Source organism: Ictalurus punctatus, chromosome 11 (assembly GCF_001660625.3).
Source record: "Ictalurus punctatus breed USDA103 chromosome 11, Coco_2.0, whole genome shotgun sequence".
Classification (NCBI taxonomy): Eukaryota; Metazoa; Chordata; class Actinopteri; order Siluriformes; family Ictaluridae; genus Ictalurus; species Ictalurus punctatus.
The window spans coordinates 2330654-2347676 of record NC_030426.2 but is presented as its reverse complement, the minus strand read 5'-3'; the positions used below and the strand labels follow the sequence as shown (position 1 = coordinate 2347676).

The 17023-nt window shown below is 39.4% G+C and overlaps 1 protein-coding gene across 2 annotated transcripts in view; it reads left to right on the top strand.

Annotated features, from left to right (window-relative positions):
• Nucleotides 1-17023, top strand: part of cntn4 (contactin 4) — a 280558-nt gene that overhangs the window by 70663 nt on the left and 192872 nt on the right. For both annotated transcript variants that reach the window (XM_017480449.3, XM_017480450.3), the window contains exon 4: nucleotides 6883-7058. In XM_017480449.3, the coding sequence (XP_017335938.1) occupies nucleotides 6883-7058 (176 nt within the window). The remainder of the gene's footprint in view (nucleotides 1-6882; nucleotides 7059-17023) is intronic.

The window sequence follows — 17023 nt, the reverse complement described above, 5'->3', positions numbered from 1 at the left end:
ATTTCTGTGTAGAGACAGGTCAATTTTACTCCCCCAGGATTGAGGTAGCCTAATGGACGATCTAATAAGCAGCTTCCCGTTTCCTGTCAGCTTGGCCAAATCACCTGGCCTCAAGGTGAACGTCTTCCTCCTGGCAGCTCCCAAGTCTATCACTTTCAAAAGTCATTAAACTGCAAGCCGTTGCGCTATGCCTGCTGCACTCATTATCGTGCTGTTAGCCGTTTTAGCCTGAAAGGCTAATTCTTCTGATTACCTTTATTTATACCGTTATGCATATAGCCTTCAAATACAGTACATCCATAAAACATGTACCATTCTCATTTTGAAACAATGTTGATGAGGTCGCATGTGCATGTTCTCATATTACTCCACCAGTGTCTCAATCCGATAGAGCTGTTGTCACTACAGACATACAGTCCCAAACTTTATGCCTTTTGCACAGTGGAGTATGCTTTGAGTTTTCCCTAAACAATGCACAAAAAGTGCAGTCTCCCCCCCCTATAAAAACTCTAAATGAGCAAATCAAAATGTGAATCTAGAATGACTAACAGTTGCGTTGTGATTGAACTCTTTGATATTAACTGTCCTCTGGAAGCTCCACCCCTTTCTCTCATCTTACATTAGTAATATCTTGTCTCTTGGTTTTCCCGCTTGAGATATGCACCGACACAACACCCTCGCTTTCTGTCAAGGTCAGTGAAGAATATATATAAGAATGTATATTCAATATACATTAGACAAGTATATATTTAATATCAGTTAATAAAAAATTATTAAAGGTGACAATAGTCAAAAAGACAACTGAAATATTAAATTAGATTACAGCGAAGTGTAAAATCTAACAGTACAAATCATTGTAATGGAAATGATAATTAGAAAGTGATTAGCAGCCAGTAAATTTTCTCCCATGGGAAAGTCTTCAAGACAGACGTTGCAGTTTCCGTTATTTTAGTAACATGACAAGCTGTGGGTTTTCTTTTGTTTTTTTGTCTTATTAACTTGTCATGTTTGTCAAAACCTATGAGGTGACAGAGGTTTTCTGTGACTTTGTCTTTATATGAACAACAAAAGAATGAACAACTGTTAGTTATCATTATTGGTTGACTGATTGAGATGGTCACTGTATTTTTTTTTCTTTAGCTTGTAGAGTTGTAGAAGATACACACAGTGTTTCATAAAAGTGTTGTAAATGCAAATTGAATTACCAGGTTAGTTTGATGGAATTAATAATTGTTTTTAAACTACCAGAGTTTAGCAATTAGTCCTAATCCTTTTGACTAAACTGAGTGTATCTCTTAGCTTAACTTTTATTGTTATTATTATTATTATTATTGTTATTATTATTATTATTATTATTATTATTACAATTACAATTATGAACTAGTGTTCACCACATGAATACTAGTTAAAGAAATATTAAGAAATATAACAGATGTGAGAAACTTAATGAATAATGAAAAATGGTCAGATTGTAGTCATGGATGTCATTGTCTTTTGTTTGGCTTTGTTAATTCTCCCCCCCCCCCCCCCCTCTCTCTCTCTCTCTCACTCGCTCGCTCTGTTTTGCTCTCCTTTTCTTTGCAATAACATTGTACTGACACCAGTACTGATTTATCTGACAGTGCATCTGTAATGAAATGTTGTTAATGCCAATTTTCTTTCAGTGAAATTTCTGGTGTGAAAACATGTTATTGAAATATACAAGCTGAAGGAAGAAAACTGTCACATACACTGGATGTCCTGTCATTAAGCATTGTGTTAAGCACCAGGTGGTCAGATCTGTCTTAACACAGACTTGGGTTACATTCACACGTACACATTGTGTAGTTGGACAAAAATTGTGCCACTTGCTCATTTGCAGCCCACAGATTGTCTGATGCAGCAACGTTTTTTTTTTTGTTGTTTTTTTAAAAAAAATGTAATTATATGACAGCAGTCCTTTAACCAGCTTAAAAATCTTTTAGTTTTTATGTCTTTGACCAAGGTCCAATAATTTTCCCACTGCATCTTGGTATTAGCATGTAGGAGCTAGGAAATCACTAAAGTGTGCGATGCCTATTCCCTCTAGCAGAATTTTGTTTCAACCCTAATCTAACACATTTGCTTTACTGTTCAGATTCCTCTCAAGACCTCACAGCCTGATTAGTTGTGTTACATTACAATTGGAATTAAACTTCCCATGAGGCAAGTCCACCAGGAGCAGATCTTCATTATTAGTTAGAATTGATCGTAATAATGGAAGTAATGCTCAATTTTGATGTTGTTAGCCTTAATATTGAGTCTGCTTTCACCCTTATATATGTATATATATGTGTGTGTGTGTGTGTGTGTGTGTGTGTGTGTGTGTGTGTGTATATATATATATATATATATATATATATATATATATATATATATATATATATATATATATATATATAAATAAATGTACTCAGCAAAAAAGAAATGTCCTCTCCCATGCTTTTTTTTGTTCAGCCAAACTGTACAGACTTTCAACAAATCAAAAATAATCAATTTAAATAGTTCAATACAATGATTGTTTCAGGTGGTTTCCCCAAATTCAACTGAAAATACAACTTATAATGATTTTCAAAATTATTTAACCCCTTCATTTAGTACTTAGGAGAGCACCCTTTTGCTGTTATGACCTGCTGCAGACAAGATGCATAGCTTCTGGGAGCATTCCTGAGGAATCTCAGCCCATTCATCCTGAGCAATGTCCTCCAGTAAAGTAATATTCTTGGGTTTGCGTGCCTCACCCGCCTTCTTCAAATCTCACCAGATATTTTCTATGGGGTTCAAGTCAGGTGACTGTGGCCCTGTAGAATCTTCTAGTACTTCTTCTGCAACCAAGCCTTGGTGGAATTTGAGGTATGCTTGTTTTTTTTGAGGTTTTGAATTTGAGGTATGTCCTGTTGGAAGGTTCAATTATGCCAAGCTTCAGCTTCCTCACAGACGGCATGACATCTTCTGCTAGGATTTCCTGATACTTCAATGAATCCATCTTGCCTTCCACACGCTGCAGGTTTCCAGTGCCAGAGGATGCAAAGCAGCCCCAGAACATCACTGAGCCATTATCATGCTTGACTGTGGACAGAGTGTTCTTTTTCCATCATGCCAAAAAGTTCCATCGCTCCACAGCACAGAATGTGGCTTATTTATATGATTTTGAGACAATTTTCTTGTGCTTTTGGGTCAGTAGTGGTCTACGTCTTGGAGTTCTAGCATGGAAACCTTCTGCATTTAGTATGCGCCTTACTGTGCTCACTGAAACCTCAGTGCCTGTTACACCAAGTCTTGCTGCAGGTATTTTTGCAGTCACTCAAAGGTTTTTCACAATCTGCCTCCTCAGAAATCTGGTTGCAGCAATTCATCTGCCCTGACTTGGTCCCTCCAAAAGGTGGATTTTGTTTTTCTGAAGCCATTCTGTTGTGGACTTGCGCCAATGTTTTGGGTCATTGTCCTATAGCATCTCCCAACGTCTACACAGTTTCAGCTGACGTACAGACATTCTCACATTATCCTGAAGAATTGTTTGATATACTTGGGAATTCATATTCCTCTCAATGATTGCAAGCTGGCCAGGCCCTGATGCAGCAAAGCAGGCCCAAATCATGATGTTTCCTCACCATACTTTACAGTTGGGACAATGTTTTCATGATATGTTGTGCCCTTTCTACGCCAGATGTAGTGCTGTGTGGTTTTCCCAAATATTTCAATCTTAGTCTTAATCTCAGTCCTCAAAACATTTTTCCAGTACCGCTGTGGAGTGTCAATGTACTCTTTTGCAAACTTCAGGCGTGCAGCAATGCTCTTTTTAGTAAGCAGTGGCTTCCTTCGTGGTGTCCTGCCGTAGATACCCTGCTTGTTCAATGTTTTACGTATTGTAGACTCATGAACAGAGATGTTTGCCAGTTCCAATGATGCCTTCAAATCTTTGGCTGTCATTCGGGGTTGTTTCTTTACCTCGTTGAGGAGTCTTCGTTGTGCTCTTGGTGTCATTTTGACTGGGCGCCCACTTCTTGGTAGTCCAAAAGTGTCTCCATTTGTAGAATGTTTGCCTAAGTGTAGACTGGTGAATTTCTAAAGTCTTTGAAATCACTTTGTAACCCTTGCCAGCTTTATGTAAATCAACAGTTCTTGATCGTAGATCCTCTGAAAGCTCTTTTTGGCAAGGCATGGCTCACATAAGTGTGTGCTTCTTGTGCAGAGCAAACTCCAAAAGTTTGAGGGGTTTTTATCAGTCAAAATAGCTGTAGTCCACACCTCCAAACTCATTTTCTTAATGAGACTCCAGGTGTGCTAAAACCTGACTCCAATTAGCTTTTTTGAGGTCATTAACTTAAGGGTTCACATATTTTTCCACAAGCACTATGAGTTTTTTTGGTTGTTCTCAATAAAGACATGAGGGATCAGAATTGTTTTTGTGTTATTATTTTAGACACATTATATTTGTCAATATCCTTGACTTAGAAGAAGATCGGATCACATTTTATGACAAATTTATTCAGAAAACCATGAAATTCCAAAAGGTTTACATACTTTTTCTTGCCACTGTATGTACGTCGCAAAGTATTGAGTGTTATCACAGTATCAAGCATTTGTACCCTGTTCCTCATTTTGTTTCACAGCCTTTGATCCTGTTTCTAGTTTCTCGTTTCGTGTGTTTGCCTTGCTTGTTTAATGCCCATTTGCAGATCACCTGACCCATTGCCTGATTCTGACCATGCTTTTGTTTCACGATTTGGATTTGTCTGCCTGCTTCTCTTTAAGATGCAATTGCATCCATCCTAACCTCCATTAGGTGATTTACATGACAGCAACTGTAGATGTGTTAAACAACCTACATAGCAGACCACCCAATTTTTAGGTGAGGAAAAGTATAGGAACAGATCTTAAGAAAATTAAAGTAAATAACGCTTAATATTTGGTTGCATATGCTTTGGCTGCAATAACTGCATCATTTCCACTAAGACCAAACAATTCAACTTTGATCTCATCAGACCAGGTCAACTTTTTCCACATTTGTTGACTCTCAACATGCCTTATGGCAAACTCCAAAATGGGATTTCAGTTTTCTAGAAAGACTTCCATAAAGCCCACTTTGTGGAGTGTAAGGGCTATAGTTGACTTGTGAACCGCTTCTCCCATCTGACCTGTGGATCTCTCGAGCTCCTTCAGATTTACCCTGTCCTCCTGCTTACTTAGCTGATTAATGCCCTCCCTATCTGTTCACTAACTTTTCTTGGAAGGCCTCCTCTAGGCACAGCAATGGTTGTGTCATATTCTTTCCATTTTATAAATTTAGTTTAATGGTGTTCAGCATGATGTTCAAAGTTTGAGATTTTTTAAATAGCTAAACCCAGAAATATATTTTTGTTAGCACCCTAAAAAAAGAAGTTAGCACACACAGATTATCAGAAAGTTGGCATTTTATTCAACATCTGGCAAAATTACCCATAAATGTTCCACTATTTTTTAATGAATATGAAGTAGAGACTACCACGACTAAGTGAGTAATTTAAGAAGGAAACTATCACTTACATATGTTTAACTTATACTATGATAAAATAATGTCAAATATCAGATAATATCCACTTTGTACCAAGACTAGGTCTGATAATTATATACACGACATTTACTGTAGTATAAACCATTGTAGCATCTTTCCTGACAGAGGTTAAACCTGTCAGACTCTTTCAACAAGCCATTTTATTGAACTTCTTGTCATTTAAAACGAGGAATATATTGAGTGCTAAGTGGTTCGATCTGTTTATATTATATTATCAGGTGAATTGCACATTGTCTTTCTACACATTCTTTTATGCCATTTGTAATCTCAGAATAAATATTACTATACTATATTATTTTATATAACTATCCTGAGAACTTGAGATATTGTGATACAGCATGTGCAGAGGTGCTTTTTTAAGAGAAACACAATTTTGCACGCACAGTTTTGTTTATGGGCAAATAGTCTGCCTCTTGTTTTGTTTAGGAAAATGTAATGCATGTGTGTACAACAAACAGAGAAAAGCAAACATTGAGTTGTTTTTACAGACATCACATGACTAAGGCTGTATATAGAAATGACCAACAACAAACCATAACAGGATAAATCTGTCTATTTGTGTCTAATATATTAATAATTGCCGTTCTAGCCCATTATCAGAAATACGAAATATGCTTATATAAATAAAACCATACACTTTCCTCCATTCTGTTTTCAGTTAACATTTTGTGCACACTGTCAATCAAAAAAGAGTTAATATAATGTTTTGAAATAGATGCTTTGCACATGAACGATGACTTAGATTCCGAGCAAGAGCAGCATGGAATTTAGCGATATTGATTTTTGCGTTTCATTTGCTTTAATAAGGGAAGAGAAGAATCGGCTGCCATCATGACTGAATTACATCCTTCAGTGATCAGGCAAATTTGTGCAATGATCACCTAGCCCTCTATAGAGCTCAGGCCTGCCAAATGCTCACTGCACCTATTAGTTTTAATTGCTCCTCCAGTGTGATTAAGTCCCTTTTTGATGTGGTTTGACTGGGTTTCGAGCAAGATGGATGAGTAGAAGTTGTGCTCTTTATTGTGGCCCAGTCAAATTCTGGCTCAGTGGTTGGATGTCAGAGATCTGATATTATATTCACACATGAAATATTTCAGTCCATAGTCATTAATGTATAATTTAGAGTAAAATGCTAGATATGATCATGTCATGATAAATGAGTTAATGAGCACATTAACTAAAAATGCTAATGTGCATTAAAATAAATGTCAAGTAAGCATGTGTTTAATTTTCCTATAGAAGTAATATTAGCATTGAACCAGTGTGTACATATGATCCAATACAATAATTTGGTTTTTCTCATGTAGGTGGAAGCTCAATGGCACCAGCATTGATCCAACATTTGATTCGCGCTACACCCTCTTTGGTGGAAACCTTCGCATCACCCGGCTGAACAAAGACCAGGACTCTGGGATCTACCAGTGCTTTGCCTCCAATTCATTTGGGACCATCGTAAGCCGCAAGGCCAGCCTTACCTTTGCATGTAGGTTGCATGCTTTATCCATCATTTCTCTTCCAGTCTTGGCCCATCAAGGGTTCTGGGGTTGCAGTGGCTGTGCTAATACTTGTGTCTGTTGATTGCAGCATTAAATGTTCACATGGAAATGCCCCCTTTTTCTATCAAAGGTGGGAATCTGAATTTTTCCACCAGTTAAATCAGTCAAGCAATCAATCTATAACATGTGTGATGCGGATTAGGCAGGATGCAGTGCAAAAACAGGCAGGCAAAACCAAACAAGAATAATCCATAATCAATACATGAGAAAACAAGCATGGGCCAAAACCAGGAAGTAAAATTAGACATAGAGAAACTGGGTATATGTGGGAAAACCAAGGCTCCGTAATGCACTGTAACGTAGCTGGCAAAGTCATGGGAGGGTAAAAATAAACAAACAAATCAAACTAAGAGGACAAATTTGTGAGACACTCAAGAGATTTTCAGAAAACAAATACAGTGACAGCATTGTTGTTCTGTTGTCACTGCCATCTATGCTGTTATTGAAATGCATTTGCACACAAATCTGAGTGTTCTGATTCTGCTCATAAACAAACTAATAAATAAATAAATCTATCCAATACATACATACATACATACATACATACATACAAATAATAATGCCTAATAATGTGATTTGGCCTTGGTGGATTTATTCTAAATAATACCCTTCCAACCCTTTAGTATGATTCCAGGGAGTTACGCACTTTCTGTTCCTTAATTGGTCCTGCAGTCTTACTTGACAGCACTGACAGCATTGACAGTGAATGACTGGTAGCCCCCTCAGATTTCACTATGCATTCCTGCATCCACATCCTACTCATTCACAGTCAGCTCTAGAATTACTGGGAGCCTTCATGAAAATGGGAAGAAATTAATATATAAAAATGAATAACACATGCAGTGATATATTGAGCTGAAACAAATGGGGATGCTATGGAGTTTTATTTTAACACAATATTTTTTAAACATAAGAAAGTTTCCTTAATTTGTCCAGGGTTTTTTTTCATCTGGGTAAAAATGTTTTTCAGAAATAAGGATAATATTTGGTGAAGCCTCCTCTGGAGAGGATAACAGCACTGAACCTCTTCTGGTATTGTCTAATGAGGTTTGAAAACACTTGTAGTCCAAAACATCTTGGACTACTCCTCCATGCATAAAATTGTAAACTCCTAAGTATTATTATGTTTCTGAATGTGAACGGAGTGCTTAAATTCACCACATGGTTTTCAGTAGGTGTCAAATCACATATCACATATCAGGTCGCATTGCAAAATACAGATTTTGTTCAAACAACCAATTCTGTGTTGACTGGTTTGTATTTTGTGGGTCATTATTATGAGGAAAAATCCATCTATGGCAAAGGCTTAACCTCCTGGCAGTGGCAAGCTTCCTCACTATGCATGTGTTCTATATGTTCATTCGTCCTCTACATGCTAATGTTGTTATTGTTCCACACCTTTCTATAATTGCCCGGATTGTGCTTAGTGGTATTTTTAACTGCTTATGTGCTATATATATATATATATATATATATATATATATATATATATATATATATATATATATATTACCTTATTTATGTTGAAAGCCCATTGTTTGCTCCAGTGGTGATGGATAACAGGGATCTACCGTCACACAAAGAAAATTGGCTGACAAATACATCAATTACTCAGACTCCTGACCTTACATGGGCGCAGATTGTTGTCATGAACAATTTGGCCTGCCTACCATCCATCTTCTTTATTACTCGTACTATAACTTAATTAACTCCAATGCGTGATGGATCAAGAGAGTAATTTTAAGGGCAGCTGATGTTATGAGACAGGGTATTTTATAATTCGGTCACTTAATGCAGGAGAATTTAGGGGGAGTTGGGTGGTGGATGTGCGAGTACAGAGAATCATGAAGCATGGTGAAAATTCATTTCACTTATGCATTTGTTAGCTGGCTGACACGGAGCTCTTTATCCCTTATGTTGTGGTAACAGGCTATTTTTTAGCAGAAAAAAAACAGAGATGTTGCGGTGGTTCTTTGGAAAATATATTCACTATTTATCATTTTTTTCCCTCGACACAAGCATACAGTTTTAATTAGTCATTTATTTATTACTTTTATATGCTGAATGGTTTAGTCTATATCATCAAGGACAGTTATTGAAAACTGTCTTTATAATACATCTCTCATGGTGTTTGCCCATGTGGGCTACAGAAGTATCAGCAGAACAGGTTATAATTAAAGAGACATTTTCTCTTGCTGACTATAAATGACTGTATGTCAGTTTTGTCCCCTTTCCTCTCGGTCGGGTTATTCTGGCAGCACATATATTGAAAAACTTGCATAGAATTGTAATTATCAATGTGTGCGGTGTTTCCGAACAAACTAATTGAGTTCTGGGATTCACTAAGGTGTTTTAATTAATGTGTTAATGACAGAGAAGAGTGCACAGTACCTTTATCATGTTTCTTAAGTGTCATTACCTTCAGAGGACCTTGATTTGAATTATTATATTTCCCATGGTTCAGCTATCAAGTTCTACTTTGCTGCATATTAACAAGTCCATGGTTATTAAACATACTAGTAGATACTGGATTTTAAATATGAAAGATAATATGGGATATAATATTAAGTTTAATTCTAATAATGATTTCCTGCTCCACTTGAGTCATTTGTCAACCTTTTCAAGATGATTTTATATACACATATCTATTCATTAAGGCAAATTTGTGGAAAATATGCAAGCCATAATTATCTCATTATTTGCTCCAATTATCATGACTTTGCCATGCTGGGTAATTAGTGCTTTATTATCTTAATCAGTTTAATCACCTTTAAGATTGCAGAGACAGTGCAGTAAAATTCTCCACACAAGATGAAGATTTAAGAGGTACATAATACACCTGAATGACAATATAAACTGTTTTAATCACACTCAATGTTTTAATACAAATACAGCAATAACTCATATTTATGACATGGGGGGGGTAAATAAATACTTTTCAATTACATCATTTTTCACTATACCTTTAAACTTCATTTTCACATTTCACATTTCATTTTTCACATACCTTTCATGAAAGACATTAAGTTGAAACAAAGAAGAATTTTAGAGACTGTAATCATCCAGAGATTTCCAGCAAAGCAAAAGAAAAAAATGTTACGTATGCATAAATGATTTCACATCCAATATATTTATTTCTTATGAATAATCTCAGGGTCATTATTTTTGCCTTTCATTTTAATCATAAATGTGTTTCATAATGAACGTGCTTGATCGGTATAAGAGTTCAACTTGGCCTATTTGTTTATTTCTTTTCAGTAACATACAATCCTCTGCACTATTATTAATTTATGTTGTGTACTGCAGTGATAATATTGTATTCAAGACTAAAGAATTCACACAAGCATAACTAGCATAACATAGGCTTGCATTTTCAGAACAAGGATTACATAATTTGATTTTTTTTCTCAGATTGGCTCATTTTAATACATTGTGTCATATAAATGGCACACACAACACACATGCCTAAAATGACATATTATTAGATTTTTCTCCTAGATCTCTATTTCATGGTATGAATGTGAGAAATAAAGCTAATGTATGAGAGCTATGAATGAGAGCGTCGTTTTTGGGCATATGTAAGAAGTTTGAGGTATATGTAAGTGAATAGGTGAATTTGAGAGTGTTTTATGTATGTGAGAAGTACAGTTAGTAAATTGGGAGTATAATTTTCACTTGTGTAAAAGTAGCATTTAAATAATGGCTTTAATGCCATCTCATTTTCATATCTTCAAGATCTCTTCTGTGAGGCATTTACATGCAGTGCCAATAAAAGTGATGCAAGTCAAGTGGCAAAGCCAAAGCAGCAGGGGTTTCAGTCCTGGATAAATTAGGAGAGGAAGGAGAAGCGTCTGCAGTCTCTGCTTCAAAAACATGAATCTTCAAGTACATACACACATCCATATATTTTGCAAAGAATGAATACAGGTGCACTAATGTACTTGTACTTTGGTCCGTTTTTCAGAATTACTATAAAATTGTAAAAAGATTAATCCTCTTGGATTACATTTGTCTCCATGACTAAGAATTAATACTGCACCTCTAGATTATAAGGATTTTTCAGTGAAGGCAAATATTATTGTTTCATTTCATAAAACTCTAAGTTTGTCCTGCACTGAAAATACATTATTAGGTCCAAACAAGCTGTGTTTATTGAAAAGCATGTAAGACATAACAGACCCTGTAATGAGGCTAGAGACCTGACTTGTGACAGTAAGGTTATTCAGGTTAATGTTGATTGCTATTGATGTGTTGTCACTAGTTTTGCAGCAGTTGGTGTTTCTGGGATGTATTGGACAGTGTTTCAGAACAATGAATGTTAGCAATGTTTAGGAAATGCATGTTGTAAGACAATTGTGAAGATAATTTATATTGATTGTGAGACAGAAGGAAAGATGAAATAGCATGACCTGAATAAGGTTTTCATAAAACACTGTATTACTTCTTCACAAGGTTATAGAAAATATTAATTGTCCATAGAACTGTGAATAAAACATGGTGGTGCATGTTTGATGTCTTTTGTATTCTAACAACTAAAATAGCCTTGTAATACATACATGACAAGTTGTAGTTGAAAAAGTACAAATCACTAATGGAAATTTCTTCCTCCAGTTTTAGTTGTCTACTGAACCAGTCATTGACACAGTATGCTTTTTCTGTAGTTATGTGTATAGGCTCGTTTTTTCTTCCCTTTTCCTTCCTCTCCCTCAGTCTCTTTTGAAAAGCCTCAGCTGCATCCTAGCCTTAGGTGCCCTATTGAGGATGGCTCTCAGGGCAACTCATACAACAATGGTGCCTTTGCTCTTTTTGGGAACGACAAGAAGCAACCTTGATGTACTTTGCCAAAAAAAAAAAGAAGAAAAAAAGAAAGAAAAAGAAGCCTCTCATGTAGATGGTGATAGTGAGTGTCTGCCTGTCCATCTGAAGATGGCTTCATGTGTCCATCTTTTGGAAACGTAAATCATAAACATCCTTTTTATCTCTTTCCAAAATATCTCCCCAAAAAGATACTTTCCCCCTTTTTGTGTAGTAAATTAATTCAGTACCTTAGATGTCGAATGCGTTTGTCCACTTTGTTCTCGTGGGCTCTCCATTTTCTGACTTCTGTCAGGCTTTTATCTAACATCCTGTCCTCAACCACACATGAAAGTGCCACTCCAGGCCTTTGTTGCTGCTCTATCATCAGCCAGATTGGAACCAATAGACTTGCAATTGCAAGTGTATGAGTTCTTCACTCGCTCAAACAAATGAGTTATGTTTCTGGTTGACAGAGAAAAGAGCAAATACAAAGCTTTTTCTCCAGATTTTTTTTTTTAGGTTAGAGAATAGAGTTAATAAAAGGTACTGAGGATTTTACACATCGGTATTTAGACCTCAGATCTAACTATGGACATACTGTGACATACCCTATTTAGAAGTTACACAAGAATTATGAATGTGAATTGAAGTTACACAAAATTCAGAGCTTGGACTTAAGCCCATTTTTCTTGTAAGAGATCAGCTTAGGTGAGGAGCAGTATTAAGTAAATAGTAATATTCTATAAATATTTATAATATAAATATTATAATCGTCTTTGACCAGATTGCTTTGCATTCACTGAATGAATAGTGTCATTATCTACAGTAAATATAATTCTAGTACATCATACATTAAAAATGTGAATTAAACCTCAAATTTTGGCCAGTACATTAAACCAGTGTCGCTTTCAAAGGGAACTTCAACGTTGCATTTAGCATAACAGTATAGGAAGCGCCCTCTGCGCGTGACCGGTATCTAAAGCTTGTCTAAAATCATGCCCTACTTATAGGCCTGCCATGATCAGGTGACATGGCAATTAAGCCTGTCGCATGATATATATATATGGCACCTGTGAACAATGCCACCAGCCTTATTATCTTCAGCGAGACTGCGTGTCTGTTGTTTTGTGTGACAAAAAACGCTTCATTTCTACTCTATATTTTCTCAAAATCGCTAAACTTTTCTATCCCTTTTTTAGAAAAAAAAAGAAAAGTGAGGGAAATAATGAGCAAGAAAGAATTCAGAAAATGTGACAGCAGCCCTCGAGGGGTCTGACTGTCAGCATTGTGAACATTTCACGATGAGGCAGCTCCGCTCTCGACTCGCTCTCTTTTTGTCCGAAGGGAGTTGAGCTTCAGAGCCTCGCGGATCTGGGCCGGCCGCTGCCGAGGCAGCCAGCCGGCTAAGGTCGTGGGGTTCTCGTATGGATTTGGAAGAGGAGCCAGAGACGAGCACGGCTCTATCTCTTGCTCTGTCTTCCGGGTCTGGCTCTCCACCTGACTTTGGAGCTTGCGTCGATTTATCTCTCCGGGCGACCAAACAAACGGCCCGTCATATTGGCCATTCAATGGGTAGCCTGGTTGTGGCAGAGAGGCACCTATGGCTCAACCTTTCAGGGAAAGGGGACAAAGATAAGGTCTCCTTGCTGAACGCCCCTGTTAAACCTTCCGGCCTGTTTGGCGGCGCAGTTAATGCCATCGCCGACAGGTTTCGAGAGGCAAAACAGCAAACGGCAGCATTCAGCCAGTTCCTTCCCCATCATGTCGAGTTCGCCCGGGCCTCCATGAGTGGAGCCTGGGTCAGCGCTAGTGTGAGGGAGGCTCAGAAGGCGAGTGTGGCGGCCCGCCTCCCCCCGCAGAAAGCCAGGGGGACCGGGTGTCCACAGCCACACCTGCTAAGAGGCCTGATGTAAGAATGATCATAAAAGCAAAGCAGGCAAGGAAGGAACGGTCCTGATGGGCCACGGAAGGACGCATCAGGGGACATGAGGTTGTTTGGGCAGATAGCCCCCAGTGCTACTGTAGGGCCTTCCCTAGCCAAGGCCATCCCACGTTTTCAGCCTTCTCTTGTCAGCGAGCTGTCACAGGGTGATGGAAATCTGATGCTTTCCCTCCAACGAAATATAGAAAAGTGTGGAAACCACTGCCAAATGTGTCTCCATGGGTTCTGCCTACCATAGAAAAGGGCTACCGGGTCCAGTTCAGAGCTCGACCCACCCGGTTCAGAGTTGACTGACTGATTTGTCACAGTTGTCAGCACAGAGCAGAGCCCAATCTTAGTGCAGGAAGTAAGTTCCCTTTTGGACAAAGGGGCCATAGACCATGTACCCCGTTCCCTAAGGGAGGGAGGTTTTTACAGCCGTTATTTCCTGGTCCGCAAAAAAGATGGGAGTATGCAGCCAATTTTAGATCTGCGTCATCTGAACCGTACTCTTCGGACATACAGGTTCAAGATGCTGATTCTCAAACTTATCATGTCACAAATTCAATCCGAAGACTGGTTTGTGACGATAGATCTGAAAGATGCATATTTCCAAATAGGAATATCGCCCAGTCACAGTAAGTTCCTGAGGTTTGCATTTGGAGACAACACGAACCAATTTCGGGTTCTTCCCTTCAGGCTAGCTTTATCCCCTCGCACCTTCACAAAGTGCATGCTGCTCTGGCTCCCTTGAGACTCCAAAGCATCCATGTACTAAACTACCTGGACGACTGGTTAATTCTAGCACGATTCAGGGAACAGGCGGTTCAACAACAAGATGTTGTTCTCTCCCACATGAGGAGCTTAGGGCTCAGGTTGAACCTCAAGAAAAGTGTGCTTTCTCCAGTGCAGAGGACAACTTTTCTAGGGGTTATAAGGGATTCTACTATGATGAGGGCTTTTCTATCCCCAACACGTGTAGGATCAATCCTATCAACTTTGAGCAAGATAAAGTGAGGTCTAGGCATCCCTTCCAGTCTCTACGAGAGACTGTTGGGCCTTATGGCAGCAGCAGCCAACGTCATACCATTGGGCCTAATACACATGAGACCATTTCAGTGGTGGTTGAAAAGTCGGGGGTTTCATCTGAGGATGAAACCTCTGAGAGTAATCAGTGTCACGCAGCAATGCCTACGTGCTCTGAGTATTTGGAGGTGCCCACAGTTTCTAGCCTCGGGTCACACTCTAGGGGCGTCTCCTTACCGCACGACGGTACAGATGCGTCCCTCATGGGCTGGGGTGCAGTCTTAGATGGCTGTCCAGCTCACCGTCTTTGGAGCGGCCCTCATCTGGAGTGGCACATAAATCGCCTAGAGATGTGGGCCGTATTCCTAGCACTGAAATTCTTTCTTCTTCATTTGCGAGGTCACCATGTGCTAGTTGTGTCAGACAACACAGCGGTGGTCTCATATATCAACTACCAGGGAGGATTACGTTCATGCCCCCTGTTCAGGCAGGCGCAACTAATCCTTCTCTGGGCAGAGGGAAAGGTCTTGTCATTGAGTGCCATGTACATTCCGGGCAGCCGGAATGTAGGGGCAGACATCCTGTCGAGTCAGGGGCAGAGGCCCGGGGATTGGAGGCTCCATCCACAAGTGGTGGAGTCCATATGGCAGAGGTTCGGACAAGCGGAAGTGGATGTGTTCGCCTCCGAAGAGACAACACACTGCCCGCTGTGGTTCACCCTCACTCCTCCCGCACTATTGGGGCTGGACGCCATGTTGCACACGTGGCCGAGGTCATGTCTATATGCTTTTCCCCCGATCGCTCTGCTTCCACAAGTTCTAGTGAGAGTTCGCCAAGACTCTCTACATCTGCTGCTAGTAGCACCTTATTGGCCAGCTCGAATATGGTTCTCAGAGATAATTTCCATGCTCAACAGTACTCCTTGGGAGATGCCAATCTGCAGGGATCTACTGTCTCAAGCCGGAAGGCTGATTTATCACCCTCGGCCAGAACTATGGAAACAGTGGGTCTGGCCCCTGAGCGGCACCAGCTCATAGATTCTGGTCTCTCAACTGAGATTTGTAGAGACCATGTTAAACTAGAGCACCATCCACAAGGAAATTGTATGCGTTCAAGTGGCGGCTTTTTGTCTTGTGGTGTGATGAATGTCAGCTAGGCGTGACGGAGACCTCGGCTGGGAAAGTCCAAGGTGCACAGTCCCTGCACAGAGAAACACACGGCATAGAGGGACTGGGAGTGGAAATACCATGCTGTGTGCTTACCTTGGATGTGTAGGCAGAGGCACAAGATGTTTTCAGCGCAGTTCGTCACTCCAGCAGCTGGACCTGCTTGTCGAGTAGACCACGGATCTGCTTCTCCACATCCTCCAGTTCCAACATCACCATGTGAAGCTCGAGCGAGTCCTCATCTGCACTCAAAAGAGGTGAAACACAAGACATATTTGCTTTTTAAACAACACAGCGGTAAATGAGAAATGTGAACCGTAAACAAGGCTAGCCGTGATGCTAGCAGGCTATAAGCTAGTCACGGATGTTTGTAAGAACAGATCAAATTTAGCGACAGCGCAACGTTACGATTGTTTTATCTAAAGTAGTGTCAGTTATATTTGTATAACGTAAGGTATATAATTTAAAAGTATAGAGATTAGAAGAATTAATATAATAGCGTCAGCTATTTCCTCTAATTGGATAGTGGAAACAATCTCTATGGCTTACGAGGCGCGTGGTCTCGCCACACCTCTGGGCATAAGAGCTCATTCCACTAGGGTGGTTGCCTCCTTGAAGGCTTTGTCTAAAGTGGTATCCTTGCAGGATGTGTGTGCTGCTGCAGGATGGTCTACGCCACACACATTCATTCGTTATTACAGCCTGGATATTCATTCCACACTGGGCATGAGTGTCTTGCAGTGACCCGCGGGCTTGGGTCTTTTTGAACAGGCCGTACCCTCGGTATGACGGAGTGGGTATTCCTGTTCCCATACTGTTATGCTAAATGCAACGTCGAAGTTCTCTTTGAAAGGGAACGTCGGGGGTAACCCTGTTCCCTGAGAAGGGAACGAGACGTTGCATAGCTTTGTCATACCAGGGCATGCCTGTGAATTGTGTCTTCTCTTCAGATAATAGAGGCTGTCTGTGCGGTTCACAGGTG